The 15,482-nt window shown below is 27.4% G+C and overlaps 1 protein-coding gene and 1 long non-coding RNA gene across 2 annotated transcripts; one reads left to right on the forward strand and one right to left on the reverse strand.

The window, feature by feature from the left end:
• The first annotated feature begins 2,108 nt into the window (after positions 1–2,108).
• LOC108456078 (3-oxo-Delta(4,5)-steroid 5-beta-reductase-like) lies at positions 2,109–3,434 on the forward strand. The gene has a single exon (XM_017754672.2). It carries the CDS (start codon positions 2,233–2,235, stop codon positions 3,373–3,375), a length of 1,143 nt encoding a protein of 380 aa, XP_017610161.1. The 5' UTR covers positions 2,109–2,232; the 3' UTR covers positions 3,376–3,434.
• Positions 3,435–3,839: 405 nt separating this feature from the next.
• On the reverse strand, positions 3,840–14,304 carry LOC108455071 (uncharacterized). Its single transcript, XR_008270723.1, has 6 exons — positions 14,163–14,304; positions 14,025–14,068; positions 12,161–12,223; positions 12,048–12,095; positions 4,075–4,137; positions 3,840–3,975 (listed from the first exon to the last, which is right to left on the reverse strand). It is a non-coding gene; the product is annotated as an uncharacterized LOC108455071 (long non-coding RNA).
• Between the last annotated feature and the right edge of the window lie 1,178 nt (positions 14,305–15,482).

A 15,482-nucleotide genomic window follows, 5' to 3' on the forward strand; every position in this document is an offset into this window, starting at 1 on the left:
TACAAGTTAGGAGTGTTACAGGGTAAGAGAACTTAGTATGTCTTAAAAATTATTTTTTGTTAAGGATTTAACAAGAATAAACTTGTTGGTTCATTGGTAAAGCTTTAGCTTACCCATAGGTCCCAAGTTTGAAACCCTTTTTACACCTTTCAACCAAAACATTTTATTTTCTTATTTTTATCCCAAAAAAATGCCGGATTTTTCCAACTAGCCCATCCCAGAAATTATTTTTTTTCTAATTTAGTCCTTAATTTAAACCAATCCTAATTCTACATGAATTCCTAAAACCTATTTCAATTAGGAAAAAAGAGTTTTATAAATAGTCAATCTTTTCAAGCCCTAGAAATTTTATCTAGAGAATTTTTCAATAAAAGCTCTCAAAGTTCTTTATTTTCTCCTCCATTGACAAATCAATTTTCAACCTAGGATTTCAAAGATTTTCAAAATTGTTCCTCTCCTTCCAGTAGATCGCCAATCTCCTCATCCAAGTTAGAGGTTTTTTGTTGTGTTTTCAAATGAGGCATGGAATCTAAACCTAAATCATTGTGTATAATCAATTGAAGTGCTAGAAAGTAGATAATCTCTACGTAAACCCCCATGCGAACCCCTTATAGGCGAGCCCTTGTATACAAATCCCCTATAAGCAAGCCTCTATATTATTGTATACTCATTATATAAGTGAAAAAAATTAATGTAAAATATATTTACTAAAACTTTATAATAATAAAATTGAAGCTTTGATTTTTGTGATAAAACTAAAAGCTTAGACCTTGTAGGCTTAAGTTCAAACATTGTTATACACCAATTTTTAATGATTTAATAGAAAATTATAAAAAACAAAATGTATTCATAATACAAATTACTTACTTTATAAAAGTCATTTCGACAATTCAATAAAATATAAATAATAGTATATATTTGTTTTCTTTGATTTCTTCTTACCAGCTGTCAATGTTTAACCGTGACAAGGGATATCTAATGTGTGGAATATATTACATTAGTTGATATGTTGAGTTATTCGTGTAGGTATAAAGGTTTATCTCAAATTTAAAAGGATTTACGTAAAAATATTAAACTTAAAAATAGGCTTATATAAAAAAATTAGACCCGTTTAAAATATGGGTTAAGCTTGAGCTCGAGCTTGAACATTCAAGGCTTGAGCTTGGCTTGGTCTATTTTAAGTTTATAATATTTTATATTATGTTATTTTAAAATATTATGTAATTTAGAACACATTAAAAAATAAACATATACTAAATATATAATACTAATATAATATAAACATTCAAATAATGTTAAGATGACTATATAAAACTTTCAATAAATAAAAAATATAATTTTATTAAATATTAAACTAATATAATATAAATATATATTTTTAAATTTTAAAAATAATATAGGGGCCTAAAATGAGTTTGAGTTAGTCTTTTACAATTAGGGGTGAATTTGGGCAAATTTTTAGACCTATATTTCAAACCAGACCGAACTTAAATATACATCAAATATGTTAATATTATGCTTAAACTTGATCTGAATCTAACCCCACCCGACCTAACTGATTAGAACTAATTTAACCTGAATCTAGCCCCATCGACCTAACCGATTAGCACTAATTCAACCTGAATCTAGCCCAACCGACCTAATCGATTAGCACAAATATTAGGCCCAAAAAATGAAATTATGCAAAAAAAAAAATAGACCCATTTAAAATATGGTCAAGCTCTGGCTTGAACATTAAAGGCTCGAGCTTGGCCCGATCTATTTTTAAGTTTATAATATTCTATATTATATTTTTAAATATTATATAATTTAAAACACATAAAAGAATAAATCTATACTAAATACATAATATTACTCTAATATAAATATTAAAATAATATTAAGATGACTATATAAAATTTACAATAAATAAAAAATATAAAATTTTATTAAATATTAAAATAATATAATATAAATATTTTAAATTTAAAAAATAATATATACGAGTCTAAAATATATTTAGATTAATCTTTTAAAAATACGAATAAATTTAAACAAAATTTTTTACTCATGTTTTAAATCCAACCGACCTAAATAAACATACATTAATATGCTCGACCGAATTTAGCCCGACCAACCCAACCCAGGAGGACTAATTTATCTATTAGCAATTATAAGTATCTCTCATACGTGTTGTCTCTTGATCCACACTTTGTTTTCACTGTTCCCACTCTATCTCTCTTAGCTCCCAATATGGCCGATTCCCACCAACCCTTTGTTGCACTCATTGTCGGCGTCACCGGCATGGCGGGGTTGAGCTTAGCTGAAGCCTTGAAGAGCCCCAATGCCCTCGGCGGTCCTTGGAAAGTTTATGGCTCGGCTTCACGTCCCATACCAACTTGGTTCCCTTCCTCGCTCCTCGACAAATACATCGCTTTTGACGCCACCGACGCCGGAAACACCGCTGATACACTCACTCCAATCACCGGGGAAGTCACCCATGTTTTCTGGGTGGCAATCCAAGTTCATGAAAGTGAACAAGTAAATGTTACAGTTAACGCAACTATGTTATCCAACGTTCTCGATGTTTTGAAGAGCGGCCCGGGCAGCAACGGAACCGGTTCAAGGCTCAGCCATGTCACGGTTCAGACAGGTACCCAACAATACATGGGTCCGATACATAATCCGACGGAGGCGGACAAGGGTCTCGAACCCCATGAACCACCGTTTAGGGAGGATTTGCCCCGCTTGCCTTACCCCAACTTTTACTACGCGCTAGAAGATCTTTTGGAGTCATACGCGTCATCATTGACCTACTCTGTGCACCGCTCGTCGATCATAATAGGCGCGTCGTCGAGAAGCGTGTACAACGCGCTACTTACATTGGCAGTGTACGCATTGATATGTCGATACGAGGGTTTACCGTTTCGATACCCAGGTACCCGGTACACATGGGAGCATTTTTGCGACATGTCCGATGCACGCGTGCTCGCCGAGCAGCATATATGGGCCGCAGTGACTCCCAGTGCCAAGAACCAAGCCTTTAATTGCACTAACGGTGACATGTTCACTTGGAAAAGCTTATGGAAAAAATTGTGCGACATATTTGATCTCGAATTTATCCCTTTCGTGGAGTTGGAAAACTTTGATTTTGTTGAGTTGATGAAGGAGAAAAGCAAGGTATGGGATGAAATAGTGGTAATGCATGGATTGTATAAGACGAAATTGGAGGAAATTACATGTGCAGCAGCTCTTAACAACGTGTTACATTTTGGGTTTCAACATGTTTGTAGTATGAATAAGAGTAGAGATTATGGGTTCTTTGGGTATGCAGATACCCTCAAAAGTATTCCCATGTGGGTTGAGAGATTGAGAGATATGAAGATTATACCTTAATCATGTGGTTCATGTATTTCATTAATATTTTGGAAATAAATCATATGGTTGTTAGCTGATCCTTCTTATTGTGATTGGGTTGTGTTCCTCTATTTGATTTGATTTTCAATTTTAAACCAAAGTCGAAGAGAAGCAAACAATATAAATGGGTATGCAAAACCTATCCTTGTGAGGGAAGGTTTAAGGGATGAGATTCTTGGTACTAAAATATATGTATATATTTACATTTAATTAATCTAGCTTTTTTGCATACTTTTATATTTGTTTAATTTGATCGTTTCATAATATCTAAAACTATTCATAGTCTTTCCCAATTCATAAATAGGAAGATAATGGCTTAACACACTCAAACTCACATCTTCTTATGTTAACAACAAGACTCATGACAATTAAACTAAGACTCGATGAACAATCATATTTTTAAATATTAAATAGTAAATTAAATTTATCCATCAAAACAAATATTTTAACCTTAAATTGAAGACATTTATTTTTATTATTATTAAAAGATAGTAGTGATCATAGCAATGTATCAAATTTCATCACTAAAAAAAAAAAAAAGCATACTTCATCAAATTATTTGCTTCAGATCTACTGCACCTGAAACAAAAATCAATCACAAGTTATTGATCATGTATCCAAAATAATTCATTCAAGAAAAGAGAATATATACATACATATAAATTATCAATAACTCACAGTGTTATCTCCACCAGAAGTGCAAGCAGGTCTTCTTGGAGGTAACTGAGGGTGTGGTGTTCTCTACAATTATGTAATTTTATATATTACATATATAATTCAAATAAAATACAATCTTATATATTACATGTTTATTTATGTAGGAGGATTGTTTTTTTTCTTTTGTCTGTGTTAATACAAATAGGATATATATATATATATAAATTTATTGTATATTCATGATGTGGATGAAAAAATAAAAATAATTGTTGATTTAAGTTTCATTACCCTAAATAAACTTAAATCAATAAAATTAATGAGCGGCTTAAATGGATTTAAATTGGTTATTTATAAATATGAATTAGTTTTGATAAAATTTGAGAATTATATTTTAAGTTGAGTTGAATTTTTTTTTAATACAAAAGTCCGAACTTTAACTATATATATCATATATATTAATAATATATAGAGGCAGATCCTCATTAGACTCTCCAAAGTTTTTGAAAATTATAGTTATATATATATTTTTAATTTTTAAAAATTTTAATTAGATTTTTCAAATTTTTATTTTTTATAAAATCTCTAAAATTTTGAAAGTTTTAATTAAATCTATCAAAATTCGTGAAAATTCTCACTAAGATTCTTAAAATTTTTTAAAAATTTTAATTAGGTGTATTTAAAACTAGGGGTGTGCAAAGTTCGAGTAAAACTGAAAAAATTCGGTTAATCGACCAGATTCGGTTAATCGGTCGGTTAACCGAATTAATTCGGTCGAGGGTCGGTTAATAATTTTTTGAGTTTTCAGTTAACGGTTAATTCGGTTCGAAACCGGTCGGGTAACCGAATATTTTCGGTTTAACCGAAAATATTAATAAATAAATTTATAATAAATAAATAGTCCACTATTTATTCAAACCCAATTCAACATAAACCCAAATACCCAATCTAATATATATTAACCCATGTACCCAACCCAACCCAATCATAAAAATTAATTGTAATAGCCTAATTTTCAATGGTATCGGGAATAGAGATTTGAGATCATTAAATCCGACGGGTGAGTTGAAAATTTAATAAATTAATACCTATGAGTCAAATGTGAATATAAAAGCATTTTTGAATTAGTGAATTTGGTGATTTAAAAGAATTAATTAGGTAAATGGGGTCGAGAATGAGGTATCGAGACCTCGACTTCATAAATCGAGCCATAAATATTTTTAGAAATATTTATGGAGTGTTGGTGAGGTAGTAATAAAATTTAGTCTGAAAATTTTCACGTTTGGGTGGTTAATTAAATAAAAAGGACTAAATTGAAAATAGTGTAAAAGTTGCTAAAAGGATTAAATAGATCAATTGTCAAATGAGGAAGGACCTAAAGTGAAAATAAGCCCAAAGGAGATATTTTGGGCGGCAATAGCTGAGAAAAATCAGGAAATGGGTGAAATAAGGGCAAAATTGGAAAATTGACAAAATTGACTAAATAAAAATGGGACTAAATTGGAATATCTAGAATTCTCTTCATTTCTCTTCATATTCATCAGCTGAAAAACAGCCATGGAGGAGGGTTCAAGCTGGTTTTCATACTCTAGCTTCATGTAAGTTTAATTCTTGCTTTCTCCTTGAAATTTTTATGTTTTTGGACTTTTACAATTGGGTCCAACTTACTATTTCATTAGTTTTTTATTCCATGTCTAAATTTTGAAGTTTTTGTGGATGAGTTCTGGAAGTATATGATGATTTGGCATTGAATTAGAGCTTTAAATTGTTTATATTCTAATTTTATTGAAAGAATTGAATAGAAAGTGAATGTTTGGGACCTAATTGTAAAATAGTTTGAATTTAGAGTTTTATGTGGAAATTCTGAATTTCAATAGTTATGAAATAACTTATAATGTCTATAAAAAGTATTAATTGAGAAAATTATCTTAATTGAGGGGTTAATTGAGTAAGGACTGAATTGTATGAATTGTGAAATTTGGGGTAAAATGGAAATCAACATTTTGCACTAAAACTGTTTTGGGCAGCAGCAGTAGTTTAACTTTGAAAAATCACCAAAAATTGTAGAAATAAAATTAGAGAATGAATAAAATATGAAATTAAAGCTTGTTGAGTCTAGTTTCTTATAAAAGAAATTATGTAAGCAATAGAGTTGTAAATCATGAGATACAATAACTTTTGTGAGACAAGGTCAGAATGATTTCGGGTTCCCCTGTTCTGAATTTGGAAAATCATAAAAAATTGGATAAAAATAATTAGAGGCTTAAATTTATATTTTTAGAATCCTGAATGAGTCTATTTTCAAGAGAAACAAACGAGGACATCATTCGAATCTTGTACGAGAAGATAATTAATTTTTAGTGAAGAAGGGTCGGAACTGTCAGACAGCAGAACAGAGGAGACTTCAATGAATAAACTGTATTAATTGGCCCAACCAAAAATTAAGATATTTTTATGGTAAGAAGACATATGAGTCTAGCTACTGGGAAAATTTATTGATCTTAATTTGGAGTTCTGTAACTCAAGATAAAAATAATTTAGTGACTATGACACAGATGGATAGCTTGAATATTCACATAAGTAGATAGTGAAAATTATGGATAATGTTACCTACAAGTGTGTTGTTTATACTAAGGATGTGGATGGAGACGAGGAGGAGGAAAATATAAAAAAATATATGAATGACTCGTGTATAAATTGATCACATGCCCGATTATAATCAATAAGTGTTGGATTAGAAATGATATAATGTTTTATTTGGTATATTTATTATGAAATTATGATTATCGTTATAATACAAAATTTGAACTTGTGAGTTTATATGGCTAAATTTTAGTGATTATTTGTTAATTTTATGAATTTCATGATGTGTTATTTCATATGTATTGATGATAAAATCGTGAATAACGTAAAAGCATGAAAATTGAATAAATGATCAAATTGAGCATTTTAATTCAGTGACAAGATGAATTGAAGGAAAAGACCATGGTTGGACCATGGCAACAAGTGATAAGTGATAGCTTGGCTACACTTATCGATCAAGAAAAGTGAAAGTGATAAGTGATAGCTTGGCTACACTTATCGATCAAGGACAAATGAAAGTGATAAGTCGATGAAATAGCGATCGATGAAAAATGGTTACACTGGTATCGCTACGATCAATGACAAGACCATATGATAAGTGATAAGTGACCATAAGCGGGCTATGGCATCGATATATGAATATGTGTAAGACCATAGTTGGGCTATGGCATCATTACGTGAAGATGTGTAAGAGCATGAAAATTGAATAAATGATCAAATTGAGCATTTTAGTTCAGTGACAAGATGAATTGAAGGAAAAGACCATGGTTGGACCATGGCAACAAGTGATAAGTGATAGCTTGCTACACTTATCGATCAAGAAAAGTGAAAGTGATAAGTGATAGCTCGGGCTACACTTATCGATCAATGACAAATGACAAGTGAAAAGTGGTAGCTTCACTACCGATCGATGAAAAGTGGTAGCTCGGCCACCGATCGATGAATAATGGTAGCTCCGGCTACGATCGATGAATAGTGGTAGTAGAAGACCAAGTGACAAGTGAAAAGTGATTTCCGTATAAGACCATATCTGGGATATGGCATCAGTGAGATATGTGATTCGTGTAAGACCATAACTGGGCTATGGCATCGATATATGAATATGTGTAAGACCATAGTTGGGCTATGGCATCATTATGTGAAGATGTGTAAGACCACAGTTGAACTATGGCATCGAGAAAACGAAGTACTCAATTCCGTAAGACGTTCACTAATTTGACAAAGTTTGGTAAGTGTTACATGGAATTATGTGATACAAGGAAGTACGAGTTGATAAGATACGAGTATAGAACTTGGTTGATAAATGAATTCATTTGTGATTATATAATTGTTCATCTTGAATGTACTGTCCATATGTATTGATAATTCAAATGTTTTAATGAATAAAATTCCGATATGGAATAAATTGAACACGAGACAAATAATTATGAAATTGAACTCGGAATTCATGAAAATGACGGTTATTGATATATGGAGACATGAGACATTGATATATGAACATGGAAAATGTTTGATAAATGTGTTTATTCATAATTATAGAATTATATACCGCATGTGTACTATTTGCATAAAGATGATATTTCAAATACATTGATTATTTAAGCTTAAATATGAAATAGTCTGAAATCAAGATAAGTTGTTATGAAAATATATTTAGATTACAGAGATATGGCTGATATATGTTGTATGATTACATAACGTGAAATTGTGTATATATATGAGAAATTTAATGAGAATTAAGCCCATACACATTTCTTGTTATTTATATGAAGTGCACGACTGACAAGGGTGATGAAGTTATAAACAGAGAGTTACACGGGTTGAAAACACAAGCGTGTGACTCTCCAAAGTGTGAAAATTTTCTAAGTGTTGCAAAAGTTTCATATGTTTACGGTTTGGTCCCAAACCACCATATAAGGGACGTTAAACAATGTATGTTTTGGGCTGATTTTTTTACATGATTGATCCGTAAGGCCCATATATCGGACGTTAAACATATGTATGAAAGCATAATTTTAATTTAGAAGAAATTTTATGGTTGATTTTTTTAACATGATTGATCATATTAAGGACTAATCCGGTATTGTCTCATCACCAAATTTCAGACTGTGGTAGAGTTAATATGTTAATCTTGGAGAAGCTAAAATTAGACTTGCTATGTAACCTATTTTAGGCAATCGATTTAAACATATAATTTAAATAAACAACCTTTAAAGATTCAAAATCTATGAAAAGTTTGGAGAAAAACATACCTTATACTTAAATTTTGGAGGAAAAATGATGAAGATTTTTCTTTTATTTTGTTTTCTTTATATATATTATTATTTTTATATATTTCTTATAAAATATTATTTTAAGTAAAATATTAAATAAAAATTAATTTATTATTTAACAAAACATCATTCAAAAGTCATCGCGTGTAGTTTAGCTTCTTTAAGAAGATTTTCTTTTTTTTTTATCAAGAATAAATTTTTTAATACTATAAAAATATTGAAGGGGCCTACTTATATAGTTAGAAGGACTATAATATATATACAAAAGGGGGAATTGCAAAAATCTTAAACCTTGAAAAGGCCTATTTACATTTTTTTGAGAATAATAGTATATTTACAAAGGATTGAATTGAAAAAAAATTAAACTTTGGGGGCCATAGCCCCTGAGCCTCTACATGACTTCACACTCGATTCCAGGCTCAAGAGTATGGTTAGACATAAAAAAAGGTTATATAATACCCCTGCTATGTCTGTGATTCAATAACTAGGACAACTCCAAAACTAACCTGAAAATGATAACATGTACTATTTTTTAAAACAAAGCTCTAAAACCTAAAAAAAGGTGCTAGAGTTTTAACTTTGAAAAAACAAAAACCTAAGGATAATCAAACTTAAAATCTAAAGTCTAAATCCCTTTAAAATACAAATTTATAAATAACTAAAATTTAAAATCATCTCTTTCAAATGCAGTCTTAATAAATAATTAAAACTTTTAAATAAATAAATAAGAGATTTTTTCATAATTTTAAAATATAAAAATTCATCTTATTTATTTAAATTTTTTATAAATAAAAATAGTAAAAATACTATCTTAATAAATTTTAAATAGTTACAACTTTTAAATAAACAATATAAGAGATTTTTTTTCATAATTTTAAAATATAAAAATTATCTGGTTTGTTTAAATGTTTTGATAAATAAATAGTAAAAAATAAATTAAGATTTAGTATCTTAATAAATTATAAAATTATTTATTAACTTACCTTAATTAAAAATACAATTATAACCAAAATAATATTTGGTTATCTTGATCAAAACACCAAAGATGGTGATGATATATTAAAAAAATTTCATATTTTAGCTATTAATTATAATATACGTCTCCTTAGAAATTTTAAAATTAAAATAAAATAATGGAAAATTAAAAGAAAAAATATAGAAAAATAAACATAAATGGTTCAATCTTTGCTAAAATATAAGCAATTAATAGATAATCACAATATACAAATATTTTAAGGCATAAAGATAATTTTAGCTCATAATGTTTATTAATTTATTTTGACTTTTATTCTTTTTTAGGGTTTTGGCTCTCAATCTTTACAATTTACTCGAATTGCATGTCTTTTCACGAAAAACTAATTAAAATGTTAAAATTTTAACGGTATTGATGTGGTCATTAATGTAGCAATGCAAGTATAATTCATACAAATTTTAAAAAGAATAAAAATATTTTAAAAAATAAAAAAATTTCATAAGAACTTTAAGAATATTTATTCATGTTACCAGTGAAGTTATATAAAGCGTCACGTGAGATGTCACATCAATGTCATTAAAATTTTAACAGTTTAGTTAGATTTTTCGTTAGAAAAAAACAATTTAATTTAAATTTAAAAGTGAGGGTCAAAATGATGAAAACAAATAAATGTTGATGAATAAATTTATCTTTATACCATATTTTAACATATGTACATATTTGTAAGGGATAAATAAGATTTCATAAATGTAAAAAATAATAGATTTTATAAATGTTAGATAATTTATCTAATTTTAAATTATTTAAAAGTATATAGTCCCAGCCAGATAAAAATAATAATAAAAAATATTTTTAAAATTTTATTATGTATTATATGTTTTAGATAATTTAAAATATATATTAATCTATTTAGATTAAATTAAATAAAGTTCCTAAGATAATTAGATAAAGTGTTAAAAAATTGAAATGAATTGTTAAAAAATAAATTAGAAAACTTGTTTAAAATTTAAAATTATATCATTTGAATTAAAAGTTTATTTTAAATTAAAATTCTTCTCCTACGTTGTTAAATGATATGATTTGACAAAATAAATTTAAATCTAACATATCATTTGATTTGAAAACAAGCTACGATAGTTTTAAAGTCTCAACTTTATCAATTTAATTAAATTCTTGTATATTTTTAATATAAACAATTTTATAGGCACTAGATTATAACGCACTCACAATGTGTATAAAAATTTATATACAACATATATTTATAAATCTTAGGTTTGGGCGACTCGACTTGAAAAATGAGTTTAAAATTTTATCCAAGTCAACCGAATAAAAATGTTAAAACTTGGACTCATCACCAGTATTAAATTTTCTATGGAAATTTAAAATATATATAAGACATCAAAATATAAAAAATTAAAATAAATGTTTCCCAACAAATTGAAAATAAAATTTTAAAAAAAAAATGTATACTTAAATAACACTAAGATAGGTACAAATAAACAAGCAAATGCCTCTAAAATAGTAACAAAATTAACAAAAAAAAGAGTTATACAATATTCAAAGAAGAACAACAAAATAGTAGAAAAAATAGCGAGAAAATAACAAAAAAATAACAGTAAAACAAAAAAAAAAAAGATAATTTTTTTAACAAATTCAGGCTGGGCCGAGCTAGAGGGCCAAAAAGACCTTACTTGAGGTTTGGCCCGTTTCCTAAACATGTTTTATTGTTTTTCTCTAAGCCTATTTTTTGGTCTATATTTTTACTCAGATCCTCTCACTTTTTGTGTGAGCCTTCGGGCCAAGACAAGTGACTCGACTCATGAATAGGTTTAGTTGAAATGGGTAAAATAAAAATTTTGAGATATCCAATCACCTAGGTTCAAAATGTACTATGTAATTAACTTCTAATTTTATTTTGGGAAAAGCAAAAACTTCATAGATATATTTATTACTTTATAAAAATAAATTTTAATTAAATTGATGTTCATTTAACTCGTGACACAAATTCAATAATAATTTAATATATAATAGATATTTGATAAACAATAATTTTCACCCACTTATATTATCATTACATTGCATGAGGAAAATGATATATTATTTAAATATTAAACGATAATTATTGTAAATAAATTGAAGAATATATAAATCTGAAATGTGAGAAATACCTTACATAGAGCCCAGTCTGCGGAATCAAAGAAAGCACGTTCATGGTCCTACATATATTTATTTTAATTTAAACCTTCAAAACAAATATTTTTATTTATTTATTTATTTATACCTTTGAGATTAAGGGCGGCTTCTTTGGTACCAGGCCTCCATATTTCTTGGCCGCTGCTTTTCCCTGTAATATAAATTACGCATTCACTATTTTTTAAAATTCTGAAAAACAAAATGATGATCAAGTTTATTCACTCAACATTCATACTTGATTGTGGGGTTTGAATTATTTATTTATTTTTATAAATTAACATTTATTTATTTTTATAATTAAATAATAATATGTGATAAAATGAATCGACCTTGTTTAAAAAGATAAACTAAAAATTAGACTAAAGCTGAATTAATCCACAAGATGAGAGATCCAAAATTACAATTACAAATTATGGAACTTGAACATAAAATTTAAAAATCTAGAGCCTCAATCTTTGTCAACTATAACAATACATAGTAAGTTGTGAGTAACAATAAGAAATTAATCATAACATATATATCAAAAATGTATATTTTTTTATTAATATGATCTACTCAAAATTTTACTTTTTATTAGATATTTAAATGGCTATGGATATTTTTTTGTTAATTTAGTTCTTATTTTCTTTAGTTAAATTTGATCATTAATTTTTTTAAAAGGAATCATACAACACTTTTAATGGAAATGGTGACTAAAACATTGATTTTTTGATGATGTTGGGATGGCAACCTATATAACAATTCAGGTGTATTTCATGCTGATATGACATTATTTGTCTTATATGTCATGCCAATAAATAATTTAAAAATAAAACAATTAAAAAGTTCATAAAAAGTATCAAGTATATGTAGATTGTCATGTTTAAGAATCTAACATTTTAATCAATATTTTCGTTAAAAATAATAATTTGACTCTTTTTAAAAAAGTTTATGATCAAATTAAACTATTTTTAAAAGAATAAAGACCAAATTGATAGAAAAGTAAACATTAACGATTAAATTTATCATTATACCTCTTTAAAACATTATTTATAGATTATAATTAAAAAAAAAGTAAAAAATAGGAACGGATGACGTGAGATTGGGTGACAGGTTAACTAGCACCATATAAACGTGCGGTTGTGGTAGTACGAATAATCACTGCCCACATTTCCAGAAAATAATGTCTCATAATACACGTCATCCCGTCAGAACTGTCGTGTCATCATGACAGCCGTTGATATGGGTGGCCCTACATGTATTAGATATGATTGACAAATTGAATTGCTTTGCCACCATAAATCGTACCAAACAAAATCACAAATAGCCGTTTTGAGCCCAGTTTCGGATTTTATTTTAATTTAAATAACTTCATCACAATACGATTTAAAGGGTTTTTTTTTTGTTGAAGTGGTTTTTTAGAAGGAAATTTTAAGGTATTTGTTACAGATTTTTTTATTTATAATAATAGGTGGTTATAGTTATTTTGTTTGAAGATATTTTATAAAAAATTACAAAATTACTTTTACAATATAATTTATTAATTGATAAATATGATTTCTAATTAAAGTGAATGGATTTAGAGATAATAAAATTAATTAAGGGTTTTATTTGAGTATTATTTTTAGTTTTGGAAATTAATTAAATAATTTATTACCAAATAAAAGAGAGTTTATGTTAGGATAAACCCAATTCCATGTGAGCTTCACATGTGGAACATTAGAACCGTTGATTCATTCATCAATCATATTTTAAAAAAAAAAAAAAGAGTTGAAGGCTTAGATTAGATGGGACTCAGCTCTGTTCGTGAAAACATGGAATTCAAATGGGCTTCGCTTCATCAAATTATAATTTTCTTATTTGAAAACGTAGTAATAAAATTAATAATTAGTCCCTGCCCGCCTTCACTGCAAGCGGCGTTCCGGCAGGGAGGTCTTTGGAAGAAGAAAACAGTGTGTGGTAGTGAATCTTACCTCGTGGTCGTCTTCACCATGCTTGAAGTCCGCCATTTGAAAACCTGTTAAAACAAGAGAAACGCCATTGATTCTTAACATATTAATAACAATGAAGAATATTATATTCATATCATGCGGATGGATTTATGGCATTACCTTACACAAGGGAAGGGAAAGAAGAAGAGCTAGAAAGGGATGTGTTTGAGTAGGAAAGTGAGACAGGAACAAAAATTATGGGTTGTAAGAAGCAGGCAACTATATATATATAAAATGCATGATTGGTGTAGTTGTTTGTTGAATTAATGGTTTTAGAAAATGAGTTAAGATTTTTTTAAAAGATATTTTTTTTGTGAATGATGTAAAATATTTTTTATTGTTTGACAAATTTTTCTATAGTAATTTTTAAAAGTTGTTTTTAATAAAACAAACACAACATAAATATATTTGTTATAAAATATTATAATATTTTTTAACCATCAAATTTTATTTTATAATAATATAAATTATTATATATAAATTTAATAATAAATAATTTTAATTAAAACTTAATTTATATTACATGAATATCGACAGATTAAATTTGGAAGGAATAAATGAAACTAAATAAATATTAAATAATTTATTATATTAATAAATATAAATAATTAAATATGAATTTTAATGATATTAAATATTATAATATTTGATATCAATATTTTCATATTTTTAAATATTTTTAAAATAAAATAAAAATTATTAATATAATAATATGAAACTTGATTCAAGTTAATTTTATATAAAAATAAAACTATTCACATATAAACTCTTTTCTAAAAATACTTATCTTTTCACAATAATAAATTAATTTACTGAAAAATGAATTTATTTTCCGTTGGATTTAAAATTATTTTTGTTGACCTTTTCTTCATTTAAAAAAAAACACACACACACACAGAAAACGTTTTCTATCAATCAATTTCCATAAAATAAATGCAGCCTTATTTATAAATAAATTTGGGCATTTATGTAAAATTTAGTGATGTTTTTGTTTTTTACATATATATAATATTTAGGAAAAGAAGATGTGAAGGTATGAATTTAGCATTGATATTTAAATGATTTATAGCGTTTTGAGGAATTATGGTTGGAGTTTTTGCACTAAAGAAAAGGGGAAAATACCAAATCTGTAGAAACCAGCAGGGAATTGGAAAGATGGTGGGTGAGGGGTTAGTTGGATCAACGCAGTCACTTCCGCTGCTTCCATTCTTTTTTATCTTGGTATTACTACATGTTACTCTCGGTTTCAATGTATTATTTCAGATTTTTAAATCTTTTTATATATTTATAATTTAACTTATAGTTTTTGATAAATTATATTTAAATTTAAATATTTTTCACATATATATTTATAGTTTTATTTTAATTTTGATCAATTATATGTTATTTTGGTTAAAAATAAAGTATATATTATATTAACATGCAAATATATATTAATTA

Source organism: Gossypium arboreum, chromosome 9 (assembly GCF_025698485.1).
Source record: "Gossypium arboreum isolate Shixiya-1 chromosome 9, ASM2569848v2, whole genome shotgun sequence".
Lineage (NCBI taxonomy): Eukaryota > Viridiplantae > Streptophyta > Magnoliopsida > Malvales > Malvaceae > Gossypium > Gossypium arboreum.